Here is a 20,997-nt window from a genome sequence, read left to right as displayed (position 1 = left end):
CTGTTACCAACCAGATAGGATGAATAACTGTGTTTGTGTGTATATAACTTCACAGGTGTTCAGGTATATCATTGGGAAATTTTATCAGAGGTACAATTGCTGGCTGGCTGGATGCAGTTTTATATTATGGGTGATTTTCATGGATATTTTAATGGATATTGCCAAATCGCCCTCCATAGATTGTACTATTTTTCTTTTAGGGAGTACTTTGTACCAGCTTAACAGATTCCTTAGCAGTGCCATTTCTATAGTATTGCCAACCAGTGTGTTTTCAAACTTTTGGATTTTTTGACAGCTTGATGAGCGAAAAACAGTATCTCAATATAGTTTTTTTTTTTTAATTTTTTATTTTTTATAAACATATATTTTTATCCCCAGGGGTACAGGTCTGTGAATCACCAGGTTTACACACTTCACAGCACTCACCAAATCACATACCCTCCCCAATGTCCATAATCCCACCCTCAATATAGTTTTAATATGCATTCTCTTAGTATCTTTTCATAGTTCTCAGAGCCATTTTTACTTCTTTTTTCCAACTGTTTAAATTTCTTTAGCCCAACTTTCTTGGTTTGTGAAATGATTTAATAATATTTTATGATTAACATATTTAATATTCATATTACATTGTATTATGTTATACTATTGTTTATTTTTCTATGGTTGGGCATTTGATTTCTTTTTGGAATGTGGCTATTATATTTATTTTGCTGAGAACAGTTATTAAAAAATGTTTTCCCCTTTAGGTTATTTATTTGGGAACAAGAATTCTAGGATTTAGTGTAGGTTTTTGTACTAATTAGCTGTGAGTAAACCCCATAACTTATCTGGATCTCTTTTGTTTATCTCTAAAATAAAGATGCTGGGGCACCTGGGTGGCTCAGTGGGTTAAGCCGATGCCTTCGGCTCAGGTCATGATCTCACGGTCCTGGGATCCAGTCCCGCATTGGGCTCTCTGCTCAGCAGGGAGCCTGCTTCCCTCTCTCTCTCTCTCTGCCTGCCTCTCTGCCTACTTGTGATTTCTCTCTGTCAAATAAATAAATAAAATCTTTTTAAATAAATAAATAAAATGAAATAAAATAAAGATGCTGAGTTAAATGATTTCCTGGTCCTGTGACCCTTTGAAAGTTATCAAAAGCAATATATATATTTTTAAATTTTTTAAATAAACATATAATGTATTATTAGCCCCAGAGGTACAGGTCTATGAATTGCCAGGTTTACACACTACACAACACTCACCATATCACCTACCCTCCTCAATGTCATAACCCCACCACCCTCTCCCTCCCCCCTTCCCCCCAGTCACCCTCAGTTTGTTTTGTGACATTAAGAGTCTCTTATGGTTTGTTTTCCTCCTGATCCCATCTTGTTTCATTTATTCTTTTCCTACTCCCCAAACCCCCCACATTGCATCTCCACTTCCTCATATCAGGGAGATCATGATAGTTGTCTTTCTCTGACTGACTTATTTCTCTAAGCATAATACCCTCTAGTTCCATCCGAATGGCAAGATTTCATTTCTTTTGATGGCTGCATAGTATTCCATTGTGTGCACACCATCTCCTTTATCCATTCATCTGTTAATGGACATCTAGGTTCTTTCCATAGTTTGGCTATTGTGGACATTGCTGCTATATACATTTGGGTGCACATGCCCCTTCGGATCACTACGTTTGTATCTTTAGGGTAAATACACAGTAGTACAATTGCTGGGTCATAAGGTAGCTCTATTTTCAACTTTTTGATGAGCCTCCATGCTGTTTTCCAGAGTGGTTGCTCAAAAGCAATCTATTAAGCTTAATAGTCTTATAATAGATATAGAAACAGCAATGTTATCTTGTTATAGGTTTTAAAAATCTTGTTCTGTTTCTTGTTGGATAGATAATGCTTTTCTTTGGTAACAAAATTATGTTTCCACTTGCTTCCCTTGACCTTTCTTGGATGGAAATATATCTTCATCTTTTTTTTGAATCCACATGAAAAAAAGGTATGCCTTTTTGAAGGGGGTAGGTAGTGTTAGGGAAGAAAAATGTGCTCAGTTTTCTAGACTCAATTGGAAAGCTGATCTCCTTAAATCTGTTTACATGGTCTCGCATCAAAAATTAATACATTCAAATAGTTACACTCTTTCTTCACTACAAAGTTAGGAATTAAATTATAATAGTCTTTTTTCACTGTTTTTTTTTTCTTTGTTGACTTGTCAACTGAAAATTGCACTAGAGAAGATGAATAGATACATCTTTTTTTTTTTTTAATATTTTAACAACTTTTGAGTAATGTCTACTCCAAATGTGGGGCTTAAACTCATAACCCTGAAATCAAGAGTTGCATGTTCCACCAACTGAGCCAGCCAGTTACCCCTAGATATATCTTTTGACATGCACTTTGGGGAATGAGATTAAAACCAGTGGTGAAATGAGATATAGACAGTAATATTTGAATTACAACATCAAAATGTAAGTAGACTGTTAGTAGAATTCAGAACTTTCAAAATTTAAAATCTAGCACCAAAACATACAGACATGGATTCTCAACACTAATAAATCTTGATTGTATGATATAATCTTACTACCCCCTCAACCTCAAATGAAATAGATTAAAACTCTGCCATATAGATTTTCACCATAGTTAGAGAGCATTAGGAGATAAAAGGAACCCTAAAGCTCAATTACGCAGTTCTCTCATTTTCTCAAATTCTTCCTTAAGGAAGAATAAGCTTCTTTTGTGCACAGCTGTTTAGTACTAGAGTTGAGCCTAGGTCATTGGATCATTGGATTCCTATTCTATTTCACTTTCTGCTATCTGCTATTTAGTGTTGTTATTATTTTATTTTATTTATTTTTTTTAAAGATTTATTTATTTATTTATTTGACAGAGAGAAATCACAAATAGGCAGAGAGGCAGGCAGAGAGAGAGAGAGGAGGAAGCAGGCTCCCTGCTGAGCAGAGAGTCTGATGCGGGACTCGATCCCAGGACCTTGAGATCATGACCTGAGCCGAAGGCAGCGGCTTAACCACTGAGCCACCCAGGCGCCCATAGTGTTGTTATTATTTTAATCTCTTTCTTCTTTCTGTCTTCCATATCTCCTTCACACTTACATATTAATGTGTGTTGGACAGTGATATCTGATGGTTTTGTCTCTCTTTAGACATTTTCACTTTATTTTTGGTTTCTGTACTTATCATCTAGGCATCCAGTACTTAGGTTACTAATTGCCTTCTGGCTGTATTCACTACTCCTATTAGCTTTCTCTGCCTTTGTTGTTTGCAATTTATTCTTTTTTGTTTGTTTGTTTGCAGTTTATTCTGTTCACTACTGGTAAATAGCTATTCTTCAAGAAAAAATCTTTCATCATGTATTTTTCAATTTAAGGTATGTACTAGTTACCTGTTGTATATATGATCAGAATTCTCAGTCCAGAATTCAGATGACCTTCTCAAGTGATGATGCCTTACCTATTTGATCATTTGTGTATTTATTTATTCTTACTGAAAAATGTGTTTATTACACTGATGAGCATATTTCTATTTATGAGATGTCTATTATTTGGACATAAGTCTATTTATGGAGAATATCTGATTAATTGTGAATTTATCTTCCAGTCTTACTCCTTGTCTGTTCCAACTTTTGAACTGGTTAGGTTACTTGCCTTTCACAATTGGAAACTTCTGAGTACTCTTTTTCTTTCTGTTGTCAGTGATGAATAATGTTTTCTCCAGATTGATGTTTTAGATGTGCTCATTTTTACTATAAGAAGAGATGTATTTGATCTGAAGAGAAACCAGAGTATTCATTTTTATTATAGACAAGAGAAGTGCTATGTATCTGAATGCACTGTGGGTTTAGAAAATGTTATTTTAGAAGTGTATCTGTTGTTGACAGGCAGGAAGAAAATATAGTGGACAGTCTCCTTGGTGCTATATTTTGCTAGAATATGTGCAGTAAAATGAAATGATTTCTGAGGTTGGAGAAGGTTATAAGAATTATATTGCTGCAGGTCATAGGAAATAGGAGAGAAAAATAATTCTTTTCCTACTTTGTCCATAAAGTGGGAAAAAAGCAGGATTTAGCTTCAACTTTGAAATTGGGCCTAGGTTGAATGAAGAAGGCTATGGGAAAGGTTTACTTAAGAGATTATAGGTGTAGGTCCCAGAGAAGAGCTCATTACTGGTTCCGTGATCTTAAGAGACAGCTAAATAATCTAACTTGATTTGAACCCAAATGGTAAAGGACATACTTTTCTTAGTGTATTGGGGCTTAGAAGTATACTTAAATGTTTGGAGCCAGTACTTGTGTGATTTGTACCTTTACCTTCATGTGAAAGTACCTTACATAGTCAGATATTTTAAACACCTATAATGTAACAGGCCCTGTACCAGACTGTATGTTTATGATGAGGAAAAAAAATAATTTTGGCCTTAAAGGAGGCTGAGAGCTAAGTGGGGAAAACAAACTTACATATATATTAATTGCCATAGGAAGATATGTATAAAGTGCAAGATAATTTAAATTAGGAAGCAGTGAACTGTGCTTTGGGACAGTCAACGGGGAAGAGAATGAATACTTCAAGTGATTTGAATGAATTGTCATTGTAAAAAAGTTATATAACCAGGTTGCCTGGGTGGTTTAGTTGGTTAAGCCTTTGGCTCAGGTCATGAACCCAGGGTCCTGGGATTGAGTCCCACATCGGCTCCTTGCTCAGCAGGGAACCTGCTTCTCCCTCTATCCTTACCCCCCTGCTTGTGATCTCGCTCTCAATCAAATAAATAAATCTTAAAACAAAAAAAAGTCCTATAACCAGGATGAAATGCCCCTTTCTCTTTTAGTCTGCCTGGTAGAATAAAAGAATGAAGACTTTACTCTGTCCTCAAGATACTGTCTAGAGGAAAAAAATCATTTTCTATCCGTTCTCTGTATAGAGGCCAGAAATGATCCTGTCATTTTTTTGGTGTCCATGAAATTTCTATGACTTGATCAAATTGTTTACCATTCTGAGTCTCAGAACTAAACAAAAGCCTTTGCTGACTAACCTAGTCTTACTCTGCTATTTAAAAAAATTTTTAATTCTCTAATATCTATACTTTCAATACTTCTTCAAGATACCAGCTTAAAAACATATCATTTAAAAAATGTTTCATATATATCTTCCCTAATTAGATTGTGAAATTCTTTTTGACCTTTTAAGTCTAATAAATAGTATGAACTTAAAACATTTTTGTTGAATGAGAACTTCCAGTACTTCTCTTACATGCTGTATTAGTTAGCTTTTGCTGTGGCAGTAAACAACTCCCAATTTTAGTGGCTTACAATCAGAAACATTTATTTCTCACTAGCATTCTGTAGGTCGGTTGCGCTCTGCTGGCTCAGCTGGTCTTCACAGCGCCTGGCTCCAGGCTGAGATCTGTTCCTTAGAGAACCCAGCTTGAAGGATCAAGTCCATCTGGGGCATGATCTAATCTTCATAGAGTGCAGGAGCACAAGAAGGCTAAGGAGCACAAGTGCTTTGTGGAACTGGCCCACATTTTGTTGGTCAAAGGAAGGTCAATGGCAAAATACATACCCAAAATGAAGAGTGTGGAGAATAATATTTGCCTTTGGGATAGGGAATGGGAGAGTGAATGATTTTTGAACAATAATGTGACCTAATACAGGTATTTCTGAGTTAAACAGTGAGAGGTCCAAGTGAAGTTACAAGTATGAAACTAGAGAATTTAGTGGGTGGGAGGCCTTCCAAGGACCTGGGAATGAAAAAAAATTTTAATTAAAACTTAAATTCTTTAACAAAAAGCATATTAGCATTACAATGTAGGGGGGCAGCAAAGTGTCCTAGTTAAAAACTAGTGAGAGGAACAGGTGAAGTTAGAAGTATGAGACTAAAGAATTTAGTGGGTAGGAGGCCTTCCAAGGACCTAGGAATGGTCACCTGGGTGGCTCAGTTGGTTGAGTGACTGCCTTTGGGTTGGGTCGTGATCCTGGAGTCCTGGGATCTGGGGTCGAGTCCCACATCGGGCTCCCCGCTGGGCAGGGAGTCTGCTTCTCCCACTGACTTCTCTCCTCTCATACTCTCTCTCTCTCTCTCTCTCTTCCAAATAAATGAATAAAATATTCAAAACAAAACCAAACCCCCTCAAAATTAAATTATTTTAACAAAAACCGTATTAGCATTACAAGGTGGGGGGGGCAGCAAAGTATCCTAGTTAAAAACCTGGGTTCTGGGGCGCCTGGGTGGCTCAGTGGGTTAAAGCCTCTGCCTTCGGCTCGGGTCATGATCCCAGGGTCCTGGGATCGAGCCCCGCATCGGGCTCTCTGCTCCGTGGGGAGCCTGCTTCCTCCTCTCTCTCTGCCTGCCTCTCTGCCTACTTGTGATCTCTGTCTGTCAAATAAATAAATAAAATCTTAAAAAAAAAAACAAAAAACCTGGGTTCTGATGTTAGTCCATTTATATTAGATTCAGGATCTACTGCCTAGCTGCATACTCTAGAGCAAGTCACTGTATCTCAGTTTCCACATGTTTAAAATGGTTGTGCCACTTATAAATCTGTTGCTTTATAATTCTAAGTCCATATTTTATTGTCCTTTTTGTAATACTGGAAATTTCTCTCTTGCCACCTTTTGTTAAGGTTGTCAGTGGAAGGGCTCAAGGGAGACTAGAGAAAGAAGAAGTTTTTCTTCCTGATTCTTGTATGCACTGTAAGACACAGTGGCCTGTGGCATGTGGGACACCTTGGGGCTCTCAATCCCTAGGTAGTTTTAGAGGCGGTACTCCCAAACGCAGTTTTTTCAGTGAGTTCCATACTCTGACATCTCCCCATGGATACTTTCCTGAGTTCCACTGGCATACTGAGTTCTCCTAGTAGATGACTTTATAGTAACTTCTGTTGGCCTGGCACTCTGGTAAATTTCTCAGACATCCATGGTCATGTCCTCACCACAGACCTGTTGAGAGTGACCCCTTCACAGATTTATTCCTCTCCTGTTGTTCCGCATCAGTCCTTGCAATAGTAGCTGCTCCCTATATATGTTATCTCTTTAGCCCTTAGTATTTTACCCCTGTTAAAATTAATAATGCTTTATGTTAAACTTTTCCTGTTCAAATTATCATGTGGTTTTTTGGTCTTCCAATTACACTTTGATACATCAGGTTTATAAGTAGTATTTTTCTCATACAACTGTTCTGAGGATTAAATAGGATACTGTATGGTATTGCAGAGTGTTTACTATCTGCCATTGAGTAAGTCCGTAATGATTATTGGTGACGTTGATACTTTCATCTTCATCATTTCAGCAACACTGTTGCCACCACTAGTTAGGAGTAACATTTCTCCTTTTTATCCACAGGATGTTTCGTCTTAACTCCCTTTCTGCATTGGCAGAACTGGCTCTGGGCTCTCGATGTTACCATGGGGGATCACAGCCCGCCCAGATGAGGCGACGACTCATGATGGTAGCTTTCCTGGGAGCATCTGCAGTCACTGCAAGTACTGGTCTCCTGTGGAAGAGGTTAGTGTTAGTCGGAGAGTGTTAGAGTTAGTCTCCTGCGCTTGCTTTCGTTTTTCTCATTGTCTCTGTTATGTCAAAGGATTGCATGGATTTCTGGCTTAACTTTGTGCCAAAATTTCTTGCACAAATCATTTGCTGTTGATAATAATTTGTCTATGAGATAGGATGTTTCAAAGAATTCAGCTATTGTGTCAAAGCAACAAATAGGCAGTATTCCGTTTCAAGGTCTGCCTGTCTCCTCTGCTGAACTATTTCAACAATAAACCGATTTAATAATTTCAATAATTTTTAAATAAATGATATATAATAAGAAACAAATAAATTTCATAATTTACCAATTTAGCATGTACAGTTCACTGGCTTTTAGTATATTTACAAAGTTGTACAGCCATCACCACTATCTGATTCCAAAAATTTCCTTCACTCCACAAAGAAACTCCATGCCATTTAGCACTTACTTCCCAATTTCTCCATCCCTCCTAACCCTAGGCAACCACTGATCTACTTTCTGTCAATAGACAGTACAATGGGGATAATGATAACACCTATCTCTAAATGGGGCCATTTATTTATTTATTTACTTTTTTGTTTTCTATAGATTTTATTTATTTGACAGAATGCGAAAGAGCACAAGCAGGGGAACAGTAGGAGAGGGAGAAGCAGGCTTCCCACTGAACAGGGAGCTTGATGATGACAGGCTGGATCCCAGGAGCCTGGGATCATGACCTGAGGCGAAGGCAGATGCTTAACCATCTGAGCTACCCAGGTGCTCCCGGGGCTTTTTAAAATAGCATTTTATTTTATTTTATGTTAAATTAGGCTTTTCACCCAGTGTAGGGCTCCATTTCACAATCCTGAGAACAAGAGTTGCATACTCCACCAACTGAGCCAGCCAGGTGCCCCAAGTTATTATTTATTAAATGCTTTAAAAAGTGCCTGGCATATAGCTTTGTAAATAAAAAACATTTATGGAGAAAGTATTTGGTACATAGTAAGCTATCATTAAATGTTAACTGTTATTACTGGATATAATATGAAGATGGGAAGTGAAGGAGATAGAGTACTAGCAGAAAAGACAGTTTCCAAAAAAATTTGGAGTTGTGATATAAAAGATCCTATATACCATGCCAAGAAGTTGCGATTTTTAAGTTTTGAAGGTTTTGAAGAAAGAGGCTGGCTGATCACAGACAAGTTTGAAGAGAGATTAATATAGCAACAACAGTGGAATAAACTGGAGTGGGAACAAGCTACAGACAGACACTATTACTTGTTTGAGATGATGATGTGGGTACTGGAATCTTAGAAAGAAGTGTGTGAGTTTAAAAAATTTCCAGGTAAGAGGCACCTGGGTGGCTCAGTGGGTTAAAGCCTCTGCCTTCGGCTCAGGTCATGGTCTCGGGGTCCTGGGATCAAGCCCCGCATTGGGCTCTCTTCTCGGTGGAGAGCCTGCTTCCTCCTCTCTCTCTGCCTGCCTCTCTGACTACTTGTGATCTCTGTCTATCAAATAAATAAATAAAATCTTTAAAAAAATTTTTCCAGGTAAAATGGACAGGAAGAGAGGAAGAGAAAGATCTAGACTGTGGGACACAGACAGAAGGAGGAAGAGAGGAAGGCAAAAGAAGGAAAGGAGGAATAGGAAATACACCTTTTATCCTTTCACTGTAATAAATAGTAAATGCTTAATAATTTCTTCAGGTATGCTTTCCTGCAGTGCAATTAGAGGACCCCATGCAGGTGCATATAGCATTGTCTTTGGCTTAGTCTAACATCGAAGGTGACACCAGCTGTACCTTGAGAAGTTGTTTGATGATTTGAATGTTTAAGAAGTTACTTTAAGGGGCGCCTGGGTGGCTCAGTTGGTTGGGCAACTGCCTTCGGCTCAGGTCATGATCCTGGACTTCCAGGATCGAGTCCCACATCAGGCACCCAGCTCCTTGGGGAGTCTGCTTCTCCCTCTGACCTTCTCCTCTCTCATGCTCCTCTCACTCATTCTCTCTCAAATAAATAAATAAAATCTTAAAAAAAAAAAAAGTTACTTTAAGAAAGTTTTTTCTTTCTGAGTCACTTTGTTTATACTATTCAGGTTAAATGCTGATTAACAAGTTTAGGTTATTTTACTTTTATTAATTTATGGTATTTTTGGGTAATCTTATCCCCAGAAAAAGAATAAGAAGACAATCTTATCTTCTAAAGCATCCAAAAGCAGAAAAATCTACGTATTGACAGTGTGCCTTCAATATGATGCTTCTTCTAAAGCATATACTTTTACCATAGATTCTAATTTCATGAATGTTTCAAAATCTAAATATACCAAGTGCTGAGATTTTAGTGTTCAAAGATTGTTAGTTTTGTGCCTTTGCTATGGCATATAAGAAGCTATAAAGAGATGAACTTATAATTATTCTCAAGTTTTGAAATAAATATAAATGAAACTTGTTGCGATTTTCATGCTTATACTGAGCTCAAGATCAGTAACAAAAACTCTCTAAAATGATTGTGAGTTATCTTGTTAGATTGCAGGCATACAATTTGCCATTTAATTTTATATTTTTTTTCCATCCTCTTAAAAAATTGGGAAATGAGCAGAAATTAAAATGTTTTCCTAAGAAGTGAGATTTAGAGTTCTTTTTGAAAGAGGGCGGGATATAATTTTAACCCTCAAAAAATTTTAAATTTTTTGTTTTGTAAATTTTAAGTTTTAAATTTTTAAACTTCAAAATTCACTGATTTAAATTATAAAGAACAATATGATCTTTAAAAAAAGTCTAATACAGAAGTAAAGAAAAAAACTTTTTTTTCATCTCCAGTTCCTGTTCCTGTACAAAAAATAATTAATAGCAATACAATACAGTACGATACAATACAAAAATACAGTTTTGAATCATGTAGGTGTATAACAAAGAATACAATTTGGAATGTTTGCCTTCAAACCCAAGTACGTTCTGGGATATATAATTAGGTATAGGTAAAGACCAGATATACTACTTAAATCTGCTAATGTAAATTAAGTATGATTTTTTTTAAAAGATTTTATTTATTTATTTGACAGGTAAAGATCACAAGTAGGCAGAGGCAGTTGGGGAGGGCAGGCTCCCTGATGATTAGAGAGCCCGGTGAGGGGCTCGATCCCAGGACCCTGGGATCATGACCTGAGCCGAACGAAGGCAGAGGCTTTAACCCACTGAGCCACGTAGGCGCCCTTTGCCTTCCCTTTTGAAGGATATTTTCACTGGATATAGAATTCCAGGTTGGCTTTTTTCTTTCCAGCACTTTAAGTCTGTGATTCTGTTGTGTTCAGTTTTGATTTTTGTTTTGTTTTCAGTATGGTATCCTCATTATATTCTAGCATTTTTTTTTTTTATTGTAGTAAGCTATATGTAGCATCAGATTTACCATTTTAACCATCTTTAACTTCATTATCTACATTCACAGTGTTGTGTGACCATCACCACGATTTATCTAGAATTTTTTCGTCATCTCAAACTGAAACTCTGGACCCATTTAACAGTAATTCCCCATTTCACCTTGCCCTCCATCTGTGGTTATTCTGCTTTCTCATTGTATGAATTTGAGAATTCCAGTATATGTAACCAACTGAAGCACCCAGGTGCCCTGAGCATGTACCTTGATCTGAGGGTTGTGAGTGCGAGTCCCACATCGGGTGTAGAGATAACTTAAAACAAACAAACAAAAAAGACAAAAATTTAAAAAAAAGTACCATTTAGAAAATATGTTAGAAAGTACCGTTAATTGGAGGATCTGGAAAGATGGCAGCATAGGCAAATCCTGAACTTACCCTCTCTTAAACACATTAAATCTATGGATACATGTGGATAATTTCCCTTCGCGAAAGATCTGAAAACTATAGGAATTGGTGCCCATAACAAAGAATATAAGGACCACACCAAGATGGGTAGGAGAAGCAGAGACACAGTCCTACAAAAACCCCATCCCCAGAGTGGCAACATTCAATAGAGAGGGAATTTCACCAGGCAGTGCTTCTCCCAGAGGGAAGAGGGGTTGGTGCCTCACATTAGGCACCCTAAAAACTGGGATCTGTACTGGAGAGACAAGCCTGAGAATATTTGACTTGCAAAACCAATGGGTTTGACATCCAGGGGTCCCAGAATTCTATAGGAAACTGAGATTCCCTTCTTAGAGGGCTCATGTGCAGTCTCGTTTGCTCTGAGACCCAGAAAAAAACAAAAACCAAAAAACCCCAGCAGTTTGAAAAGGACTTGGCAGTGATTCACAAACAGAAGGCATATAACAGGTATGGAGGTCCTTCCTGAGGAGCAAGGGATTCAAGTCCTGCACTGGGCACTCCCTGTACCACCCTTGTACTGGGAAGACAAGTCCCCATTTTGTCTGGCTTTGAAAATCAGCAGGGCTTAACTCTAGGAGAGGTAGAAGGCCTTGGGAAACCAAAACTGCTCTGCTCTTTAAAGGCCCATCGGGATGCCTGGGTGGCTCAGTGGGTTAAAGCCTCTGCCTTCAGCTCTGGTCATGATCCCAGGGTCCTGGGATCGAGCCCCACATCGGGCTCTTTGCTTGGCAGGGAGCCTGCTTCCTCCTCTCTCTGCCTGCCTCCACCTACTTGTGATCTCTGTCAAGCAAACAAACAAAAAATTAAAAAAAAAATTTTATTTAAAGGCCCATCAACAATCTTACTCTGAGACCCAGCATATTGGAAGCAGTTTCAAAAGCACCTGGGCCGTATATGAGAGTTTATTTACTAGTTGTAGGGCTTGTGCCAGAAGGGCAGGGTTCCATAAGAACTTTCTCTGGGAATGGAACTGCTCGCAGTCACCTTTTCTTTTGCCTTCCTTCAGCCTAACTGGCCCACTGAAGGTGGGTAACCGGGGAATTGTTGGTCAGAGTACAAACTACACTCAGAACATAAATATGTTCTGGAGTCTAAGGCAGCACTGTGATTATAGTTAACAATACAGTATTGTATACTTGAAAATTGCCAAGAGACTGGATAGATTTTAAATGGTCCCCCAAAAAGTGATAATTATGTGATGTAATGGAGGTTTTAGCTAATGCAATGGTGGCAATTGGATTGATACACATAGGTGTATCAAATTAACACATTGTATACCTTAAACTTATAAAATGTTATCATCAATTATATCTCAATAAAAACTGCTTTGAAAATATGCTTATGTGTAAAATGTACTTTCAGGTAAGGGTAAAGAAAACTAATTAAAATAATAATTATAGAAATGAGTCCACAAAGCTTGTGGATATCTTGTGGAAAAAGACCTTACTAATTTGCTGACTATTCTAGTTGATGGCCAGTATAAAAAGTAAGGATAAATTAACAAAATGTGTGGTGTTTTTTTTTTTTTTTTTAAGATTTTATTTGAGAGAGAGAGAAAGTATGAGAGTAAGTGAGCACAAGTAGAGGGGAAGGGCACAGAGCAGGGAAGAAGCAGACTCCCCACTGAGCAGGGAACCCAATGTGGGGCTCGATCCCAGGACCTCAGGATCATGACCTGAGCTCAAGGCAGACACTTAATCAACTGAGCCACCCAGGTGCCCCCCAAATATATTATTTTTAGAAAGTACAAAACAAGTTAACTTCAGTCACATACAGATGTTCTGTACTGTTATTCCTTCCTTTTTCACCCTTTATTTTACTGATGTCACAAGTTAAATCTTTTATACTGTATATCCATTAGCATATTTTTATACTTAAGATTTTTTTTTTAATGTTTGATCTTTGAACTTCTGTTACAGAATTTAAAGAGATTTACACATCATCATTATAGGACAACAGTATTCTGTATTTGTCTATATATTTGCCTTCACCAGTGAGCTTTATACTCTATGCTTTCATGTTGCAGTGTAGTTCATTTCAACTTGAAGGACGGCCTTTAGGGTGTTTTTGTTTTGTTTTTTTTTTTTTGTAATGCAGGTTTAGTGGTGTGAACTTCCTCAGCATTGTTTATCTGGGAACATTCTTTCTTCTTCATTTCTAAGGATAGTTTTACCAAATATAGCATCTTTGGTTGGTAATTTTTTCTTTCAGCGCCTTCCATCTTACATCCTATTTCTTTATGGCCTACAAGGTCTTATAGTTTTATGGGTTCCCCTTGAAGATGATGAATCAGTTTTCTCCTCCTGTTTTAAAAATTCTCTTTGACTTTGGCAATTTGATTATAATGTGTCTTAGTGTGGATTTCTTTGGGTTCCTCCTCTTGGACGTCTTGGACGTCTGTTCTTCATTCTGGATATCCATTAATTTCCCCAAATTTGAGTTTTCAAATTTTCAAGTTTATTGCCATATTTTCTTTAAATAAACTTTTTTTTTTTTTTTTTTTTTTTTTTACCATATTCTTGTCTTCTTTCTCCTTCATGTATATATTGGTTTTCTGTAAGTCCCTTAAGGCTTTTTCCTTTGTGTTTTGTTTCTCTGACTGGATAATATCAAATGATTTATCTTTGAGTTTACCTTTGAGTTTATCTTTCTGCTTCATTGAGTCTGCTTTTAAGACACCCTAGTGAATTTTTCAGGTCTATAATTGTACTCATCAGCTCCAGAATTTGCTTTTTAAAAACAACTCTCCAGGCTCCTGGGTGGCTCAGTGGGTTAAGCTTCTGCCTTTGGCTCAGGTCATGATCAAGCCCCCACATCAGGCTCTCTGCTCAGTGGGGAGCCTACTCCCTACTCCCCCCACCCTTGCCTGCCTCTCTGCCTACTTGTGATCTGTCAATTAAATAAATAAAATCTAAAAAAACAATGCAAAAAACTCTCTTGATGGTAGTTTTTTTGGTGCAGTGTTTTCTTGAGCTTATAGAGCATCTTTATGATGGGTATTTTGAGTTCTTTTTCAAGTAGTAAATATTTCTGTTCAGTTTCTGGAGATATATTTTGCTCCTCTTTTTGGGCCACATTTCTGTTACTTCCATGTATCTTGCAACTTTATGTTAAGATTCACATTTTTGAAGAACCAACCACATATCCCAATCTTTATAGATTGGCTTCATACAGCAATCAGCCCAGTTACAGATTCTGGTGCCTCTGAAGCTTTTTTGGGAGAGGATACAGCTTCTCTGGGTTTGTGAGGGCAGTTCTCAATTGCAAAGCTTGCCAATTTCTTTTTCAAGAGCTGTTCATCTCTTGTTCCCTCTGGTGTTTCTCTGCAGCAGTGCAAGTTCTCTGTGCATAGCAGCAAGGCACCTCCTGTCTCTTCTCATCACCTGCCAGGCAGGCAAAGTATGCCAGCTCCCATTCCCACCCCAAGTCAGGTGAGGCACATACCAGTCTTTCAGACAGCTTTCTGAAAAACTGGAACACCAGACACACCTTCCACTTCTTTCCCTCCCTCCTGAGGGAGAAGGCTTGTTTCGCATCTTTTTCTGATTGTGTCAAGCTGTGCCAGCTCCACAAACCACCTCCCACTTTTCTTTTTCTTACCCAACCTCAGGAATGCAAACTATGCGACCTTCCATTAGCACTCCAAGTGAGGTGAACAGAAACCAGTCCCTTGAGCAGCCCTCTGAATTGATAGAATGTTGAACACACTTCCATTCTCATTTCTTCCTGTAGGAGATGCTGAACTGTTCCTGCCTGGGGGGAGGGGCTGACAAGGGTAAAGTGAAATTGCTCCTCATACGCATTTCGGCATTGTGTTTCTCCTGGTGTACTGCAGCTTCTTCATTGGATGTGGGGAATCTCATAAAGGTATTTTGATCTGTACATCGTTGTTAAATCAGTGTTTCTGGGATCGTCAAAGCCTAGGACTTGGTATTCTGCCATCCTGCTGACATCTGATAATTACTTTATTAGATATTTTTCATTGTGTATGTTAACATTTTTGAGTGCCTGATTTTTTTTTTGTTTTCCTTTAAAAGTATCTTGATTTTTGTATTGGTAGGCCATTAATTTATTGAGGACTCTGATCATCCATAGCTTGTTTTTAAGTTGTTTTTTTGTTGCTGTTTTATTTTTGTCAGAATGGTTTAGATAGAGTATTCTTTGCTCTAGGGCTAATTTAGCCCTACTAATAAGACATGGCCCATCTGTTGTGTTTATTAAATACTTTGAGTGTTCAATGATTTATCACATGTTGAACATTTTCTGCTTGTAAGTTCTGAAAAGTTTTGGCCTATAGCTCTTTGGTAATTGTTCTTTGCCCAACATTGAATATTTTAATCCTTAGAATGCACTACTTACGGGTGCCTGGGTGGCTCAGTGGGTTGCCGCTGCCTTCGGCTCAGGTCATGATCTCAGGGTCCTGGGATCGAGTCCCATGTCGGGTTCCCTGCTCAGCAGGGAGTCCGCTTCCTCCTCTCTCTCTCTGCCTGCCTCTCTGCCTACTTGTGATCTCTCTCTGTCAAATAAATAAATAAAATCTCTAAAAAAAAAAAAAAAAAAAAAAGAATGCACTACTTACTATTAACTTAAGGGAGACTCCATTAGATTCATGGAACTTTGTCTTTGTGTAACTTCCTCCTCTGTGGTCCTCTTCCCCACACATTCCTGCCACCTCAGCCTCTCTAAACTGTGATCTCTCTCTTCTCAACTTAGTATGGTCACTCCATATTGCTTGGGATCCTGCTCCTGATCTGGAAAATGTTGCCAAATAGAACTTCAGGACAGTTATAGGTTTAATTTTTTTCAGAGAGTTGCTGTCTGTTATTTAGTGTCTGAACATGTTTTATATATTTTGTTAAATTTTCTGTATTTTTCCTTACACTGGGAAGGCAAGTCAGGTGTATTTACTCCATTGTAGTTGAAAGCAGAAGTCTTCTTTCTATACATCATTATATGTCACCAACTATAATGTTTAAATCACTGTATTATTATATCTTTACCACTCTTGGAAATGTGCAGTTCCTAAGGTGGTAAAAGTTGTAGGGATGTAATAGGGTATAACCCGCCTACTACACATGAGCAGCATTCAGGTCAGGTTTTTCAGAAGAGATTATGAATGCTGTTTAATGAAATGAACTGAATAAAGCAGTGTGGTTAGGAGATTATACCAGATGATACTGAATGTCTGTAGATTTTCTTTTCTAGAGCGTTAGGTTTTTGAGAAATCAGGTTATGACTCAACCTTTCCAGGAGACTTTCCCTGACCCTATTCTCTGTCTTTATATATTCTTTACCATTTGACTTATCTGTTTTCCCTATTTACTGTGACTCTCTTAAGGACAGACAGTCTTATTTATATTTATCTTAGCAACTAGTGTAGCTCTTATAGCATTTGAATGAAGAAATGAATGAATGCTGTCCCTTTTCTTTGTGAATAAATACCTTAGGTCTCCACTTTATCAGCCCCTAATCATTTGGTTCCACAAACTCTTCAGAGGGAAATAAACAGGAAAATGATCTAACCTTGATGAGTTAGGGTCAAGGTTGGAAGGAAATTTGAGCTATGATGAAAAGATTACTTTTGGGGGCACCTGGGTGGCTCTGCTCTCAGTCATTAAGCATTTGCCTTCAGCTTAGGTCATGATCCAGGGTCTTGGGATTGAGCCCCGCATTGGCCTCCCTGCTCGCCGGAAGCCTGCTTTTCCTTCTCCCACTCCCCCTGCTTGTGTTCCTTCTCTCGCTGTGTCTCTCTGTCAAATAATTAAATAAAATATTTTTTCAAAAAAAGATTGTTTTTGAACCAGGTGGGGAGTTAGTTTTTTGTTGCTTTTTAAAAATGTGTTTTTAAGGCTTAACCTTAAAAAAAAAGTTATTTTTCTTGCTTATAATTAAAATACTTCTTTGCCTTTGTTCGTATGCATAAAATATTATTTGTAAGTAAATGAAATAGCTATTGGTTTATATCTTATTTAAATAGTCATATGAAAGGAATGTGTTAAGAATTTTCTCATATTGCAGATTTTAATCCCAGTGTATATTTTCCAATCCCTTTTCTGATCAGTATAGATGAAGACTTTGATTTTTTTTCCTTAATCAGCCATAGACACATTGAATACTTTGTGTAAGGCACTGGGTTGGAAACTCTGGATGATTAAAAGAATAGTGTCCATTCTCTTCTTATTTTTTTTAAGTTTTAATTAATTATTATTCCAGTATAATTTACATACAGTGTTATATTAGTTTCATGTTTACAATATAGTGATTCAGCAATTCTATGTGTTACTCAGTGCTCATCATAATAAATGAACTCTTAATCCCCTTTACCCATTTTACTCAGCTACCCACTCCCTTCCCCTCTGCCAAGCGCCAGTTGTTCTCTGTATTTAAGAGTCTTTTTCTTTGTTGTTTTGTCTCTTTTTTCCTTTGTTCATTTGTTTTGTAAATTCCATATGTGAGTGAAATCCTATGGTTTTTGTCTTTCTCTGACTGATTTCACTTAGCAATACACCCTTTATATCCTCAAGATCGATCCATATTGTTGCAAATGGCAAGATTTCATTCTTTTGCATTGCTGAGAAGTATTCCATTGTGTGTGTGTGTGTGTGTGTGTGTGTACACAACACATCTTCCTTATGCATCATCTATAGGTGGGCATTTGGGTTTCTTCCATATTTTGGTTATTGCAAATGATGCTGCAATAAACGTAGGGGTGCATCTGTTGTTTTAATTAGTATTTTCATATTCTTTGTGTAAATACCCACTAGTGGACTTACTGAATCATATGGTAATGCTAGTTTTAACTTTTTGAGCAACCTCCATGCTGTTTTCCACAGTGACTGCACAAGTTTGCATTCCCAACAGTGCATAACGGTTCTTTTTTTTCCACATCCTTACCAACATGAGTTGTTTTTTGTGTTTTTGGTTTTAGCCAGTTTGACAGGTGTAAGGTGATACCTCATTGTGCTTTTGATTTGCGTTTCCCCAATGATTAGTGATGGTGAGCACCTTTTCAGGTGACTCTTGGTTGTCTGGATGTCTTCTTCAGAGAAATGTCCATTGATGTCATCTGCTGATGTTTTAGCTGAATTATTTGTGTTTTGGGTGTTAAGTTGTGTAAGTTCTTTTATATTTGGATACTGACCCCTTATTAGATATATCATTCTCTCGTTCAGTAGGTTGTCTTTTTTTTTTTTTTTTAATTTTAATTTATTTGTTAGAAAGAGAGAGCTCCCAAGTTGGGGGAAGGGGGAGAAGGAGAAGGAGAAGCATATTTCCCACTCAGTGGGGAGCCCAATGTGGAACTCAATCCTAGGACCCTGGGATCATGACCTGAACCGAAGGCAGATGCTTAACCAACTGAGCCACCCAGGCGCCCCATGTCTTTTTGTTCTGTTGTTTCCTTTGCTATGCAGAAGCTTTTTATTTTGATATAGTTCCTAGGGTTTTTTTGTTTTTATTCCCTTGCCTCAGAGACATATCTAGAAAATATTGCTACCGCCAGTGTCAGAGAAATTATTGCCTGTGTTCTCTTCTAGGATTTTTATGGTGCCAGGTCTCATATTTAGGTGTCTGATCCATTTGGAGTTTATTTTTGTGTATAGTATAAGTGCTTTGGTTTCATTTTCTTGCATGGAGCTGTCTAGTTTTCCCATCACCATTTGTTGAAAAGACTTTTTCCCATTGCGTATTCTTTCCTTCTTTGTTGTAAATTAATTGACCATATAATTATAGGTTTATTCTATACTCTTTATTCTGTTCTCTTGATCTATGTGTCTGTTTTTGTGTCAGTACCATATTTTTGGAATATTTTGAGAAAAATAGGTTTTAACTCTTCTTTAAATGTCTGGTATAATTCACCTATGAAGCCATCTGGTCCTGGACTTTTGTTGGTTGGAAGTCTTCTGATTACCAGTACCATTTCATTGCTGGTAATTAGTCTGTTCAAGTTTTCTGTTTCTTCCTGATTCCGTTTTGGGAGGTTTTATGTATGTTTCTAGGAATTTACCCATTTCTTCTAGGTTATCCAGTTTGTTGGCACATAATTTTTCATAATCCCTTAGAATCCTTTGCATTTCCCTGGTGTCAGTTGTTATTTCTCCATTTTCGTTTCTGATTATGTTTCTTTGAGTTCTCTCCCTCCCTCCCTCTCTTTCTCTTTGTTTTTGATAAGTCTAGCTAAAGGTTTATCAATTTAGTTGATCTTCTCAAAGAACCAGCTTCTGGTTTCATTGATCTGTTGTTCATTTTTTTTTTAAGTTTCTCTCTCTCTCTCGTCTGTATATATATAGATATACACACTCTAATTTTTATTCTCTCTTTCTTCTGTGTAGCCTGTTTCTTAATGATCATACTATGTTGAACCACATGACAGTGCTGATATTTGACAGTATTTCGTTGGTAAAAAGAACAGAGTCATTTGACTCTAATAGTTAAAGAGCAAGGTAGATTCTGGAAATATAAAATAACAAATTGTGTGATATGGTTTAGTCACTAAGTCATGTAGCAATTTGAAAAAATAAAGTCATTAGCTTGGATGAAGAAGTTAGGAAAAACTTTCATAGAATAAAGTTTCACTTTCAATCTCTAATCAGCTAGAGGGGCTTCTCCTGAACATTTCAGTCTTTTTCTTGCTATTAATAGTTGAATTAACCTGATAAGTCCATCAGATTTTTGTCTTAATGTAGAATTTTTTTTTATGTATGTGTTTTTATTTAAATACCAATTTTTAAGTCTTTTGGCCCCACATTTATTCTTTCAATTCATTTTTTCATGATTAAAAAAATAACAGACTTTATCATCCTAACCTTTTTTTTTTAAAGATTTTATTTGTTTATTTGACAGAGAGCGAGAGTTAGAGAGAGAATATAAGCAGGGGGAGTGGGAGAGGAAGAAGTAGGCTTTCTGTTGAGTGGGGAGCCCAACATGGGGCTTGATCCCAGCACCCTGGAATCATGACCTGAGCCAAAGGCAGATGCTTAATGACTGAGCCACCCAGGCACCCCATCCTAACTGTTTTTAAGTGTACAGTTCGGTTGTGTTAAGTGTATTCACACTGTTGACAAACAGGTTTTTAGCATTTTATCATCTTACAGAAATGAAATTCTTTATCCATTAAATACCTCTGTTCCCCCTCCCTGCAGCCCCTGATTACCATCATTCTATTTCCTGTCTCTTTGAAATAGACCATGTTAGATACCTCATATAAGTAGGATCATAGATTATTTTTCTTTTTGGCTCATTTCACTTGGGATAATGTCTTCAAGGTTCATCCATGTTGTAGCATGTGGTACAATTTCCTTTCCTTTTTTAGTTTTCTTTCAGAGAGTTACTTAAAAATTTTTTGACATACAAAAAGCTGTACATAACTAATGCAGAGAAATTAAAGGAGTTAGAGATAAGTATACACCAGTGATCCATCATGGCAATCTGTGCCATAAATCTGTCCGTCACTTTTAGAAGTTTTCTCCCACCCTCTTATTTGTTATTATTATAGGCTGTTTTAGTGATAAAACACTTAGCATAAGGCCTATCCTCTTAGCAAATTTTTAAGAGAGTTTAATTATTTATTTACTAGAGAGAGAGAGAGAGAGAGAGAGAGAATGTGGAGGGCGGAGCAGAGGGAGAAAGACAAGCAGACTCCGCACTGAGCTCAGACAGCCACTGAGCAC

General features: G+C 37.4%; 1 protein-coding gene across 4 annotated transcripts in view; it reads left to right on the top strand.

Moving 5' to 3' along the window:
- MICU1 (mitochondrial calcium uptake 1) overlaps positions 1–20,997 on the top strand; it is a 245,090-nt gene that overhangs the window by 43,882 nt on the left and 180,211 nt on the right. For all 4 annotated transcript variants that reach the window (XM_004769481.3, XM_004769480.3, XM_004769479.3 and 1 more), the window contains exon 2: positions 7,342–7,503. In XM_004769481.3, coding sequence (XP_004769538.1) covers positions 7,343–7,503 — 161 coding nt within the window. In that variant the 5' untranslated portion in view covers position 7,342. The remainder of the gene's footprint in view (positions 1–7,341; positions 7,504–20,997) is intronic.

The sequence above is a fragment of the Mustela putorius genome, unplaced genomic scaffold (genome assembly GCF_011764305.1).
Source record: "Mustela putorius furo isolate JIRA1106 unplaced genomic scaffold, ASM1176430v1.1 tig00000698_pilon_pilon_pilon, whole genome shotgun sequence".
In the NCBI taxonomy this organism is placed as follows: Eukaryota; Metazoa; Chordata; class Mammalia; order Carnivora; family Mustelidae; genus Mustela; species Mustela putorius.
The sequence above is the reverse complement of the archived record's forward strand: the minus strand, read 5'-3'. Positions and strand labels throughout refer to the sequence as shown.